The sequence below is a fragment of the Ischnura elegans genome, chromosome X (assembly GCF_921293095.1).
Source record: "Ischnura elegans chromosome X, ioIscEleg1.1, whole genome shotgun sequence".
NCBI lineage: Eukaryota > Metazoa > Arthropoda > Insecta > Odonata > Coenagrionidae > Ischnura > Ischnura elegans.
The window spans coordinates 86,206,144-86,220,247 of NC_060259.1; the positions used below are offsets into that span (position 1 = coordinate 86,206,144).

General features: G+C 37.8%; 1 protein-coding gene across 1 annotated transcript; it reads right to left on the reverse strand.

Annotated features, from left to right (window-relative positions):
- Nucleotides 1-467: 467 nt before the first annotated feature.
- On the reverse strand, nucleotides 468-12,315 carry LOC124170917. Its single transcript, XM_046549970.1, has 3 exons — nucleotides 12,167-12,315; nucleotides 5,503-5,667; nucleotides 468-883 (listed from the first exon to the last, which is right to left on the reverse strand). The coding sequence occupies exons 1-3, from the start codon at nucleotides 12,225-12,227 to the stop codon at nucleotides 681-683; spliced, it is 429 nt and encodes a 142-aa protein (XP_046405926.1). The 5' UTR covers nucleotides 12,228-12,315; the 3' UTR covers nucleotides 468-680.
- Nucleotides 12,316-14,104: the final 1,789 nt, after the last annotated feature.

Sequence of the window (14,104 nt, forward strand, 5' to 3'; positions counted from 1 at the left end):
CGCACGCGGTGAAAGTGGTACTGAGGATATTGAACAGGCGAATGGAGGCGAGGGTAAACGAGTATTCGGGCAAGGATCAATTTGGTTTAAGAAAAGGGAAGTCAACTCGTGATAGTATTCAATAGCTACATACAAGAGAAAGATGGTACTGAAAAATTTGGCCCTGAATATTATTCATTGCATAAAATATAACATTTTAAAAACATTTCGGGGCTTTCAATATCCTACACACATCTTAATGGGTTAATTATGTTTTTGTGGGGAAGTTTTTGAAATGACTACCCCCAGACTTAGCTCATAGGATCAGGCAAGAAGCTCTGTGGCTCGGTTCTAACCACCAGCAAATAGATGTACAAAAAGAGACAAGGAATAGAAATAGAATCAGAAGTTTTTTCTTGAGCCAATTAAAGGGAGAAGTTATTCTAAATCAGCAATGTTGAATTGTTTTCAAATAATACATACAGGAGGGAACTTTATAAATTTTATTTAAGACATTTTCAGGGTGTTTAGTAATAAAAATATCTGGCAGAAAAGATAACTGAACTCTTGACTATAAAAAGAACAAACAGGAACATATATTGGAATGAATAGAGAATATTGACCAGAACGAAATATGACAATAATGAAATGAAACTTCATTCAACCCCTAGCAGCATCACAACTTAACTCTTCAATCCAATTCAAAATAAATTGGCAAAAATCAACAGAATAGGAGGTATAATTAATGAAGACCCCACATAGAGGGGTGATGCATGATTACACTTGTCAGTCATACAAGTGCACACTTCCTGTCGCCCCCCAAAACCACCTCTGGAGTAGCAAGAATCGGAGTATGAAGCGTTGTTTGATCCGCAAGATCTTATGGTCCGGCTATCAGGGGGATCTGTGAAAAAAAAATTGGAGACAAAGTTTTTACAAAACATCAAGAAGGTAATTACACAAAACTATGTATCATGAAGAGAAGTGGGTCACTTAAATTCCTTTAATTACAACTACACTTACTCCAGGAATGGCAACCACAAACATGTACCATAAACGAATTTTCACTTTCTTTGATGCTATACATCTTCATAAATATATCCTCAAGCTACTTCATTTGGCATGTGGTGGAAGATTTTAGGACTACAGTAATCGGCGTGTAGGGGAATACAAAGAAGTGGAGGTGCATTTTGTGCAAGATTTCACAGCTAAAGTCCGATCTAGCAATTATAGTAAGATCATATCGTAAGGAAAATTGAATAATGATATCTATGAGATTAATGAAGTCTCTCTCACATTTTATTGTTTCTATTAGATTTGGATATACAATGTTGTGTTAAGATATTATTCTTTCTGTTATCTGCAAGTTATCTTGTACCCTTGCAATCCAAGCCTAGCATGTTGCCTCTGAATCTCTAGCACCTCTCAATCGATATAAAATCTGTGTTTACTTGAATTTTTCTCATCAATGGCAAGATAAATATTTTTCTAAACCAATATGCTCCATTCTATTCACATCAGTCACATCAAAGCCAAACCAATTCCCAAGGTGACTGCAATCTGTTGGCATAACCAATTCATGCCCCCATGAATTGGTTTCCGCACAAGTGGATTAAAATTTTCTCCATTTCATCATATCTGCAACCATTTTGCCATACATTGACTATTTAGAGTATGTTTATGGGGATCCTAGGCAACATAGATGCAGCATTGTGTAGCAGCCCACTAGATGGACAGTAGGCTGCTCATGTCCCTTGCCTGCTTGCCACAATCAGAGCAAAATTCATGTTCTGTGTGTGTCTTTTGTCAAGAATATAACTACTATATGGTAAGTAAACAATTTCAGGGCAAATATTTTGTCCATTGTTTTACAGAAAACAGACCAAATCTTTGCCTGCGATAAAATTACACATTTTTAGATTTCAAGCCCCTCTCCCCATAGAAGGTCATAGACCAAGGTGCAATGATTGACCTAGAGGTCTCAAATTTTTTCCGCTCAACCCTAATGGGCACCACTGCACACGAGGAGAGAAACTGGTTACACCACTCTCCAATTTCACCAAACTTCTTTCAGAAATGTTTTTTTTATGGTGAATAACCCATGTTTCTCATAGTGTAGTTACCAAATTTGTTTTTCTTGTCTCTACTGAAAAATTATAATCCCTGCAGTACTTATTTGATGATGTTCCATATTACATTTATGTTAACTATTTTCCACAAGAAAAATTTTTTAAAATGATAGGATGAATACAATTGGAAGACATTATATTATCGTTGTTTAGGGGGTTGGGTGGTCCATTATGTTCACAGGTCACTATTAATGCATGTGAGGTCTGATGTCCATAGACCATTGACTGAGATATTCGGCAATCATTTTTAAACTTTGTTTCCGAAACTAATGAAATTAAAATTTTCATTGGAGAGCCACCTTTAAGACAATCTTTTCAATATCTTCAGAAAATAGGAGAGGGCCACCATTCACCTCTACCCTTCATTCCCTCACTGATTTAACAAGAGTTAAGAAAAGCCAGAAGGTCTTGAAGTCAACTTCCTCCCTGAAAAGGAACCTCCTCTTTCAAAACCAGGGCTTAATGCAAATAGCCACTCACCAAAAACCTTTCAACTTTGTAAAAATAGTGGGATATGGCTGAGAGTAATGATAGTGAAAAGAAATCGATTGAAAACTCCCAGCCTGAATGCTAGGAATCAAACAGATGGTACAAAAGAGAGTAGAAGATGAAATGATTTGAAAACAAAAGGAATGACAGAAGGAACAGGATTATAGTAAATGGCAGATAGAACAAAAGGTGTTCAAATGCACCAGCCTTCAGATAATTAAGAATTCATAACAACAATGCAAAACATTCCATGGTCCGCAGCATGTTTAGACATAGTACGGCAAAATTTTCTCCATTTACTTCATGGGAAACAATATAATTTTTCTCAGTGCAAATTACAACTTAAAGCGTTGCTCCCTCGTAAAATACAACCACCAAAATCCACCAACGACCCTGTTTTCTATAAAAAGCTTTAAAACCAAAATTCTGGAGAGTAACCTTCCATTTAAGAAAGAAAAATTTGCAGAATATCTTGGCTCAATACCAGCTAGTAGTCCATTTGGAGATGAATGCCAGTTAGTAGAAGAAAAGACTCCTCATATTCCTTGCTTTTTGCCCTTTAACTTTTGAAATTCTACACCGACAAGATAATTCAACATGCTGGAGCAATTGTAGCATTTATTAACATTCATTGAATAGCAATAGATGCCTGATCAACATATTCCTAATGGTTTAGCCAAAGTGCAGCACAGAAGAAATAAAAAAATAAGCTAAAAAACCACAAAAAAGACAATGAAGTACATCAGGACAAATGTTAAGAATAGGAGCTGTATGCAGCTAATCAAAGTTAAGATGATAAGTTGCCATTAAATACTTTTGCGTTTACATTTTTGAATCTGAAACAAGTTATAGCAAACCATCGTCTGAAGCAAAATCTGTTGCAAAATATGTGTAGGTATTATCCAAGAGTAAAATGGAAGTTTTTTATATTTTTTTAAACCAATACATTGCTTTTCTTTTTCCCTAAAATTTTGCCATGAACTTCCTATAAATCTTGCTTATTTCTTCAAAAAAGTAGGTTACACTTATTGGAAATATAATCATAGACATAACAAGGAGCAAATGAAATACATAATAATTCTGATGGTAAAAATTTGAAGTGTCCTTAATTCTGCTCCCATGTAGGAATTAGATTATGCAAAAGAGGCACTCGCAGTATATGAAGTCAGGAAAAATCTTACAAATTCATTGTTACATAATTATCATTCTGTATCATTGACAGGGAAGATATTTAAAAGCAATAAATGATTTTCAAAATGGTCTAAAATGAATTGAAAGCATTATATTCCCCTGAAATGTTTGTCACTGACAAGTTTACTTTACTAGATTCCCAGGAAGGACTAGCAGGTCAATTGTATTGAACACTCAACTTTTTGAGGAGTTTTTTCAAAATGGAAGAGCCTTTTGGGCATTCCTTTGCAATAGGATGGAATTTCTCCAAGTGACCATGCCTGTATCTTCGTAATGAAATGTTTGACCTTAAGTTAAAGATACATGAAATGCCATGAAAAAAATCCCCCTGGACTGGGAATCAAACCATGGACCTGTCGCTTTCCGAGCCACTGCCCAGACCACTACGCTCTCCAGGTTTCTTAGTTCCCATGGCAATTGTTCTGAGGTTCATGGTTCTAGATGTTTGGTTAAGTTAAACGTTAAGGTCAAGACTCTGAATCAGAAGCTAAAGTGAAAGACTCAAAATGTGAAGTAACATCTATTGCACTATCATGAAACAAGTTCTCCATAATATTGCAGACAGATTTTACAATCTCTCAAAAACTGTGCCAACTGAAATCTGTAACAGGTGCTTCATGTGCCAGTCATGTCTTTCATTTCCCTGAAATCATTTCTCATCCTGCCACGATGCAACCCACATATCACCTATGTATAACAAACCCTGATACAACGAAGTCACCAATTTATAATAACTTCAGAATCTTCAAATATAAGAACTACAATAACCTGCCTATGGAGGTGTGTGTTCTTTTAACTTTCGACATTGAAACAACACAAAAACATCTAATTATGTCACACTTTTCAAAAGTCAGACAGCCCATTTCTGACATATGGCAATATTTAATTTACCATACATTTAAAAATATATATTGCACTATTGCTTAACAATAATTTTCCTCTTCACTTTGGGTATCACTAAATTTCACAAATGGTATTTTTTTAATATAAGCAACAAATACCGGCTAAATGACAGCAAAAACTTGCAAAACTTTTTAAATGAGCATCTGTAGCACAGATTTCTTGCAAAATTATCAGGTGGTATTTATTTTGAAGTGATTAAACATTCCTACAATAATTTTGACCACATCACCAATTCTAAGACCCTATTAGTTCATCATTAATGCAGGTGGACAACCTTTATTCAATACATGCTATCAGGGGTGGATCCAGAATTTTTTTCTGGGGGGCACAATGGTCTAATAGGCAAACGGTCTTCTCATACTTGAGATCAAAAACAAGATATGTACTATAATAACTGAACAAAATATTCTTTTCATTTTAATATGAACGTTATTAATATGTAATTTAATGATTGAGGCTTTGTAATACCAAAAGTGAAAGAATGATAACCATATTAAAAAATTTGTCTATCTTAAGTGTATGGGCCTGTGCCCCTCAAAGTCTGGCTATGCATACATTAATATATACATAAAATAATTTTTCTCAAATGAAATGGTCAATATATATGAAAAAACATCTACAGCCTTCCTTAAAATAGTTCAATAATATTATTTAAGAATGAAAATATATTCTCACGATTTGTCACTGGAGTCAAATTGAAGGCTATAGCTCTCTAGGTAGGCAGACGCTTAAAGAAGGTCCACTGTGACCATTATTTTTGCAATGACTACTATCTTTCAAGCAGATCCAAATTATTGCTGAAATTACTTACTTTCATTAACAACAAAGTCAATTGTCTGAACAATTTTGCGACACAGAATATACTGGGAGCCCTTGACATTTTCGCTGCAATTCTTCAGAAGTTCATCTGGTAATACTTCCTCCGCACACCTTGGATCTTTGTGGCTGTTGCACTCATAACATACAATGGCTGAACCTGAAAAACATATATAATGACTTAGGCATGGTATTTGGAGAAGGCAACCCACAGCTAAGGTTACTTGTGCAAGGAGAAAAGGTCGGAGGGTCACATGCTCTTGGACCAAACCTTGCTCATAATCATAGATGGATGAAGTAGATTGGTGACTTGAAATGTAGGCTATTGCAGCAAGTATCATTAGTATCAGAGGCTTTTGGGTCCAGCTGCATATCACACATTGTCAAGCAAGCTTTTGTGGTCATTTCAGGTTGCATCATCAGGCCATGAGTAAAAAACTTGAAGTTGGTTATCATTAATATAGTGAACAACCGAAATGCCTGCAATGAGCGTGAAAGCTCACTTGATAAAGCATAACACGCAGCTGCACCTGAAAGTCTCCGACACTAGATTGGCGACTGTTTCATAAGGTAGATGTAAATGTATCATAATACTCCCTTAAAAGAGTTATCACCTCAATATTTTCCACAAACGGGAACAAACCAGCTGTATATCATAAAGGAGCAATCCTCCAGTGTAAAGGCAGAAATAATGGTGCGCTAGACAGAGTCATGCACCTTAGAGAGTCACCCCCAAGAGCACACACTACATGACAATTCGAGAGATGACAATGTTCACCAATATTACTTTACTGTCGATGTAATAGAGATTGAAAAATAAATAGACCAGAATTTTCTATTTTTTGATTCATTCCCTTATTCTTGAGTTATTGCCAATGAAAAATTAACTGCCTTAACCCTTTTGCAGAGAAGTTGATGATGTCATTAACACATCTAAGTGCTTATGACATCATCAGCTCCTCTGCCAAGTACATCTATGCTTCCCTCCTACTCATCCACCTTGGGCATGGCAGTGAGTGGTTATTTGTTGTTTATACTTTGTGAGCAATTCCATTCTCTAATCAGAGGTTCTACCTGAGTCATTAAATGAACCAGAACACTAATGATGTCTCCAACTCATGAAAATTAAGAGGCAACCTTCCATGTTATTTTCTTTAACCCTTTCGAGCAAATGATTGTTGGAAGATGAATTTATTTCCATTACAACTTTTCTTTCTCTTCCATCTACCAAATTCTTTCAAAGAATTGTGATTTTGGGTCTGAGTGAATGACCGTATTATCATTATGGTGTGAAATAAATCATCAGTAATTTTCCACAAAATCTTTTATTGTTCCGACCCTGGGTTTCATCTAGTATATAGTCATTACCTAAGTGTATATGTACCACTCAAAAGCCAGGGTCCGAACAATAAAAGTTTTTGCGGAACATTACTAAGTGATTTATTTCGCATTATAGATACATATGTGGTTCCAACAAGAGAAGCCTGAATATACAGTTAAATATACACATTTATTATAAACCCTTAAAGGAAAATACAAATATATTGCTATAAAATTAACCTTAGCTCTATCTTTCTTTGTAGTGAACAAATTAACTCCTCGGTGTCGATGTCAATTCTGCGGTGGATTGACATCAAAGCCAAACCGCTTAGTCTTTCTTGGCCTGTAGAGTTTCTTAAATAAGTTTTGAGGCGTTTTAGAGGAGAGAAAGTCCTCTCAGGAGTACATGTGGAAATAGGCAGTGTTGCGAAGATCTTTAGAAGTTTGTGAATATTTGGAATCTCTAAGCCTATCGACTATTCCTTAATTCAATTCAAACACGACCCCAAAGTTTCGTTGTTTGCGTAGTTGGCGTAGTGCGTGCTATCTATTGACATTTAGTAGTGAGTAGTGATACTACGTACTATCACCACTCACTACTAGATGTCACTGCACCGCTATATAAGATCGCCGTGTGAGCACCAAGCGAGCATAAAGTAGGTAATATCTAATTTTTTTTTCATTTCAGGGGAATCAATCCCCCTTGATCCCCCCTGGCTACGGCCTTATCTATTCTATGTCTTGCAAAAATTCCTCTGTGTTCTTTAAAGCTAACAAAATCAGTTTTGGAAGGAGATCCACCTTGGTAACACAAGTGGGGAACACCAAGTATATTTGCTCTTCGCACAGAATTTTGGGTCACTCTGTTAAGGTACAGCACTGGCTTGTCCACCATTATTTCTTTGAATGATTTTCTTGACCATTACACATTTTGCCATTGTAATAAGGGTTTCCCACATTACAATGACATCTGTTAGATGTATTCTGTATGCATACAGTTTTTCACATTCTAATAACTTAGGTGCTCTACCAATTGGAAGGCATTATGCAACAGAATAAGTCTAAAGGTAATGCCCACAGGAATGATCCATTGATTGAACTGGGTCAGCTCACATATCATCACCAGAAGAATAGAACATGAACACAGGAAGGTAAGTAATGCTACAGGCATACACACTGGTAGTAAGAAAAATACAGGGATAACCATTTAGAGACACTTTGAGATTAGGTGAAATTCACCAAAATGCATATTCTAGTTGCAAAAAAACTCTGAATGATTGGAAACAGTATTGATTGAAATCCAAAAAGCAATATCTGGATTGGCAATTATTATAACCATAATTCCTATTGCAATATGAAAAAAGGAAGTAATATTTTAAAAATCAGCACGTTGGATGGATTTGAGGTACAGCTCTATTTTTCTTTCCTACCTGAAAATAAATACTTCTGTGAACACAAATGGATTCAATTTCTCATAGCCAGGTTGCACTTAATGAAGGTATGATCTGATACCTCATCAGTGAGCTCATGAGTGAACACCATAAAGCTCGCAAAAGATGATTAAAGAATGGCATTTCTCGCCAAAATTTTCATTCAATCTTGCAGAAATTTCTGGAAGAAAATATGTAGCTAGAAGTCTATGGAGATGAACAGATAGCAAAGAGATGTAATATAGGGAGCATTTTCGAGAATTTTTGCACCATGTTTTCTATCGCCGATGTTTAGAGCAACGCATGTTATGTAGCTTCTTCCTATACAATAGGGGCAGCGGAAGGTGGCGGATTTCTGCAAAATACCGTCAATGGATAATGATACTTAAACGCACGAATATTTATTTTTGAACTCATCATTTTTCTGCTAAAAATGAAGGAACTTTCCCTTGAATCAAAGAGAAGAAGTACGAAATTTCGGATGCTATTCACCGAAAAAACATGTACAACAAATAATATTTATGCAACTAGAAAATTTACTTTATACCTCCTGAACATTAACGCATATTACCGAGGACGGAACCATTCCCACGGTATAATTACATATGCAAAAAAATACTTAAAGAGCAACAATCACCGAGAACCTTTGCCCTATAAGCCTTCCTTCGGGTTATCGGACCATTTGAAATGACATGGGAAGGCGCCTAAGTGGATAGTGAGAGCATGCCAAACTGACCCGGTTTCAGGTCAAGAGGACCGAGGCAATACTCGCACTTGCTCGCGTCTGCCGCGGGAACAGACTTGGTAGAAAAGCGCTGACTGGCTGCGGAAACTCATTCACCGCGGAAAATACGCGCCATGGCATCAGAAAAATTCTAGTACCTATTTCAGAGCGCATAACTGGCGCATTATCTTCGCATAAATCCCTTGTCGAGTTATAATTTATTTCCACACACCTCTTACACCAAAATAGAGGACAAATGAGATGAAAGGCACCTATAAATAGAACCTGAATTAGCACATGGCAGCATACCTAAATCGTTATAGGGCAAATAGCATGAGCTTACCCGGCTGGAAAGATGTTGTAAACGTTTTAAATACTTTAATGAATGGGTATTACACAGGGGCGGTCTGGCCAGGTCGGCAATCGCCAAGGGCCCCGAGATTAGGGGACCTCCACGACGTTCACGTCTATCGTGAAGCATACATGAAAGTTGTAATACAGAAAGACTCGAACCAAAGATTTTTTGCTATCACAAAATTCTACGTTTTCATTAGTTGCTTTATTTACAACATGCTCAGTGTGAAAAGATCGTATGAAAAATAAAAAAATAAGGTTGTCAGAAGATAAACGAGAACCGGATGCTTTTTGTACGGGTTATTCGAAAAGGTTTCAAGGAAAAATATTGACTAAAAAGATAATGGCACCATAATACATGTTTAAATTCCTTAAATAATGAAATTCTCGCTTATCATACAACTTTTTATAACGAAATTGATATTTTTATTGACTTATATCAAGTTTTTCAGAGTTAGAATTGTGTCAAAATATATCTCCGGGCATGTGATTTCTTAAAATTTTCCGAGGGGGATCCCGAATCTCCCGGGAAGGAGGGACTCATCTTGATCCCGAGGGCCCTAATCATCCCAGACCGCCCTTGGTATTGCAAATAGAATGAGATAAGAATGGTATCATTGATCTTGTTGTTCATCACGGATAGAAAAGACGATCGCGTGGGGGGTTTGGACGCTTTGCGCTGATGAAGCAATTCGACTAGGAAACGATCTGGTTTCAGCCAGTCACAACGCTCATAAAACGCAGACCTAGGGGTGATGCGCGGTTCTCTCGTCTCCCTCGAAGACGCTCCTCCGTCAGAGTATGGTCTCAAGCAGACGCGTGGTCTACGACCCCAACAATCAAAATGTCATGCGGACAAATGGAAATAGGGAAATCAAAGTGAAATGCTGGTAGTTTGCTAACGGAATATGAGAATCTCTACCTATCTATCTAGTCTCTTGTGTACCTATCTATTTAGTCTATCCCACGAGATTTCCATTGCATATCCAAAATGCGGCGATGGGACAAGCGACTCCATATATAGGCAAATGGGGAAGTGTTGGAACTCGAACGCACCCAATGTACGGGAGCCAGTAGGCCAGATGAATGGACTCCCCCGCAGATGCCCTCAAATATCTACAGCAGCTGGAGTATTTGGCTCCTAATTTGGATTATTCTGAAGCATTTTCGTCCTAGGACTTCATGAAAGGAAGCTTTTAAGATTGTATCTGGTGACTTGACATATATAATTTGATACCATAGCAAGGCCCGCAACTTGGGCGGCAGATTTCTGGGGGAACAGAAAAATTTGAAAAGTTTATTTCAAAAAGTTAGCAAAATTTTCTAATTATGTTAATTATCAATAATAATTAATTTATAAACTATTAAACAATAACATTAATAAAACTTCCTAGTAGCAAGCAAGTAATTCCAACTAACACAAATCAAAAAATAGCTTACGGAGGTCATATATTTGGGTGGTGGGGGGGAGGGATGGAGGGTGGGGGGCCAAGGGAGGGGTGGCGGCAAACTGATCTTTGCCCCCCCGACAAAATTTCTAGTTCCAGCCCATAGAACTCAGCAAAAGCTACCCGTAACTACATACTTATATCCAGACTGTATACACCATAGCCTTAAGTCCATTGACGTCGATTAAAAAGTTTTGGGAGATGGGCATCCCGATGGCCTTGGGGGGTATGGAATTCCCAGAAGGAGGGGGTCCGCTCCCCCCGCCCCCTCGGAAATACAAAAAAACAAATCATGGAAATTGTGATTTTTAAGCATTTTTCCCCCATTACACAAATTCATAATAACATCATTAAATTTCCCGGGGGACATATCCTGCGTGTCTAATATTGGGGGGGACGCGTCCCCCACAGGTTCGACGCCAATGGACGTAACTATTCACCAAAAAACGAGGAGGAATGCGGGAGATATAACTGGTCAAAAAATTAATATCCAGTTTGATTTACAATACCATTTATTCCTCCTCTAACGAGAATTTAGGTTGCGAGCACAAATTCTCACCTCATTGAATAATTGCAATCCGACCCCATTGTTCAACGGTAAAGGATTAAAGAAAAAATTTGGAGTCACCTTTACCATTTAATAATTTTCCCTCCGCCACAGTAAATGACAATATTATTCTCTAGATTATTTTTTTTTAATTCCACAGAATTTTTAAGGACTACACCAAAGCCAAATTACCACAAAATTAAAGTACCACAAAAACCTAATAAAGTACTAATAGTAACATGCACTAGTAATAGTAACATGAGTCCAATAAAATCTGCGAAACTAAGAAAACACTATCCCAGGTTTAGACAGCATAATTCGTGACGGAGTGTCTCCACGAAGGTTCAACACCAGAGATGATTCGCAACAATATAAATCCGTTGTAACTAGGAGGAACCAGGCTGGAGGGGGGTAAGGCGACCCGACGAAAGGCTCGCGGCTCCCCCACAAAAATTTAACAAATCGGGGAAGCTACACTCCACACACCGCTGGAAACTCCTTTCAATATTATAAAAATATCATCGCACATCAGGCTTCAAGTTCTATTGAGGTTAAATTAAAAAAAAAATCCGAGGGAGAAGCACCCCCTCTAAATGTAGGGTTACCTCCAGACCCTCCTGAGGGTGGGAGGTCCCCCCCAGCCAAATTCCCTGACAACGCCCTCGGTTGGAAGAATGAAACTTTTGGAATCGGCAACGTCCTTGCAGAGCGTAATTGAGCGTCTGATCCCGCTTCGCTGGATTCGATCCACTTGTGCGAGGAGAAGCAATAATAACCGTCCACAAACGTTCAAATTCCTCGAAATGCCCGACGCGGCCAGTAAAAACTGTGAATACCTTGGTGAGCCAGCATGGACAGTCCGAGGACGCTGATACAAACGACGTACTCCAACTTCATCTTGTGCTCTCTAGCGATAACTCCGTGCGTACGTTTCTCTCACCCGACTACTGCCTCCGTTCGAGCTGGTCCCAGTGCAGCTAGCGGCATCATCGAGCGTCGGAGAAGGCACCGAGGTTGGAGAAGTGGGTGGGAGGGGAGGGGAGGTCACGTGGTGCCCTCCCCTACTCTCCCTCACCCCGCCTCACCCTTACTCTGCCAACCCGCTCCCCGCGGACCCAGTGAAGCTGCTCGCAGGCATCATCCACAGTAGATCGAAGTATGCGTGAACACAATCTGACGAAATTTATTGCAAATTTATTGAGGAAGAAATTTCACGAGGTCCTTCATTTCTGCCGCGCCAACGCGTTTTCAGTAATGATAATCAGGAATTTATGCATGCTATTTAAAATTCAAAAGGCGTTTATTTACACAGCTGCAGCGCTACGAAGCGTTTGAAAACGCATAGCCCTGTTATCCTTCGTTCATCGACGTTGTAAAGCTCAAATGGACCTGCGCAATGATGTGTTCATCTGACGAAGAAATCGAAGTCAGGAAAGTAAAATAATCTCGTCGTCATGCCCCTGTAATGTGTATTACGAATGAATTCCCATCTTGTAATGGCCGCACTGCACTTGACCAACCGTCTATTTTTAAGGCGTCCTTGTCTTCTTCCTTTACACAGTCTTCCTCTCAGTCTTTTCCACAAATTTTAGGTAGCCTTTCATTAGCTTCAGATGAGCGAACGCAGGAACTTGATTGGGTCATTTCCTGGTGTTTTGAATCCTCCCCAACAACAACTTCCTAGCTGCAGTTGAAATGACCGAGATTGATACATTTTTCAAGAGCCAGAGTACCTCCAGAGTGGGCAGAGATGAAAAGCTCTATAGATTACACAGGCCAACAATAAAAAAACTTTTTTACTGAAAATACCTTATTCTTATGTTTTTTAAGTTGCTGAATAAAAATATGATGGTTTTAAAGTTGTATCACCCACCATTTATTCACATTTTACAGTTAAATTTATGAACTCAAGCAGCATTTTTTAGAATTTAACAGCTTTTTTATAGTTATAATAAAATTGAAAAAGTAGGTCTAATGAACGAAGATAATTAGGGATTACTGTTGGTACTTCACCAAGAAGTTCAGCAAGCGCTTCATCGCAGAAAAAGCTACACAAGAAGCTTCAAGGAAAAAAGGGAAAGAAAATGTAGACCAATTCCAGTTGATAAGTGAACCCTGTATTATCACGCTTTAGTAAATACAAACAATTTTATCACGATGTAGTGAACAGTAAATACAAACAAATTTATCACGATGTAGTGAACAGTAAATACAAACAATTTTATGATGTAACACAGTGTTTCATTGATTTCCCAATATACCTTATAGGGGAATTAGATTAAATATAAAAATACATATTGCTTGGAAACTATGGGTGATACAAAAAAAAATTAAGGCCAGGTTTGGATTCGGCACATAAAAATCTATAAAGATCAGCTATTAAAATAAAAAAGTTTCCAAACAAAATTTTTTGCTGGCCTGTGTTATTTATTTGCAGTTAACCAGTGTGGAGTCAGAAGGGCCTTTTTCAGCGGGTATGATTTGCAGCAAAGACAGAGCAAGAATAAGTGACGAGACCTTGAGCACACTTTTTTTAAGAGCATATTTTAAAAAATTGCAACAGTCCAATTTGGATATTCATTTCTAGTTTTTATGCTTGACATTTAAATGCCTCCTATTCCTTTCGATTTAAGAGTAATTGCCAAAGCTATTTTGTGGAGCTCCATTCTCTTACTTCCCAGAATAAACTTATTTTTTACTGTTCAATAAAGCAAATTTCCTAAGAAACTTTGTTTTACTTTTACAATTGTCATAACAAAGATAAAAAATATAAA

Bases quoted from the DNA above. Each gene is read 5' to 3' on its own strand.
- LOC124170917 (XM_046549970.1), bottom strand. From the start codon at position 12,227: ATGAAGTTGGAGTACGTCGTTTGTATCAGCGTCCTCGGACTGTCCATG. The intron at 5,668-12,166 runs GTATTCACAGTT...TATGTTTTTCAG, and splicing joins GTCCATGCTGGCTCACCAAG to GTTCAGCCATTGTATGTTAT. The intron at 884-5,502 runs GTAAGTAATTTC...TTTTTTTCACAG, and splicing joins TGACTTTGTTGTTAATGAAA to ATCCCCCTGATAGCCGGACC.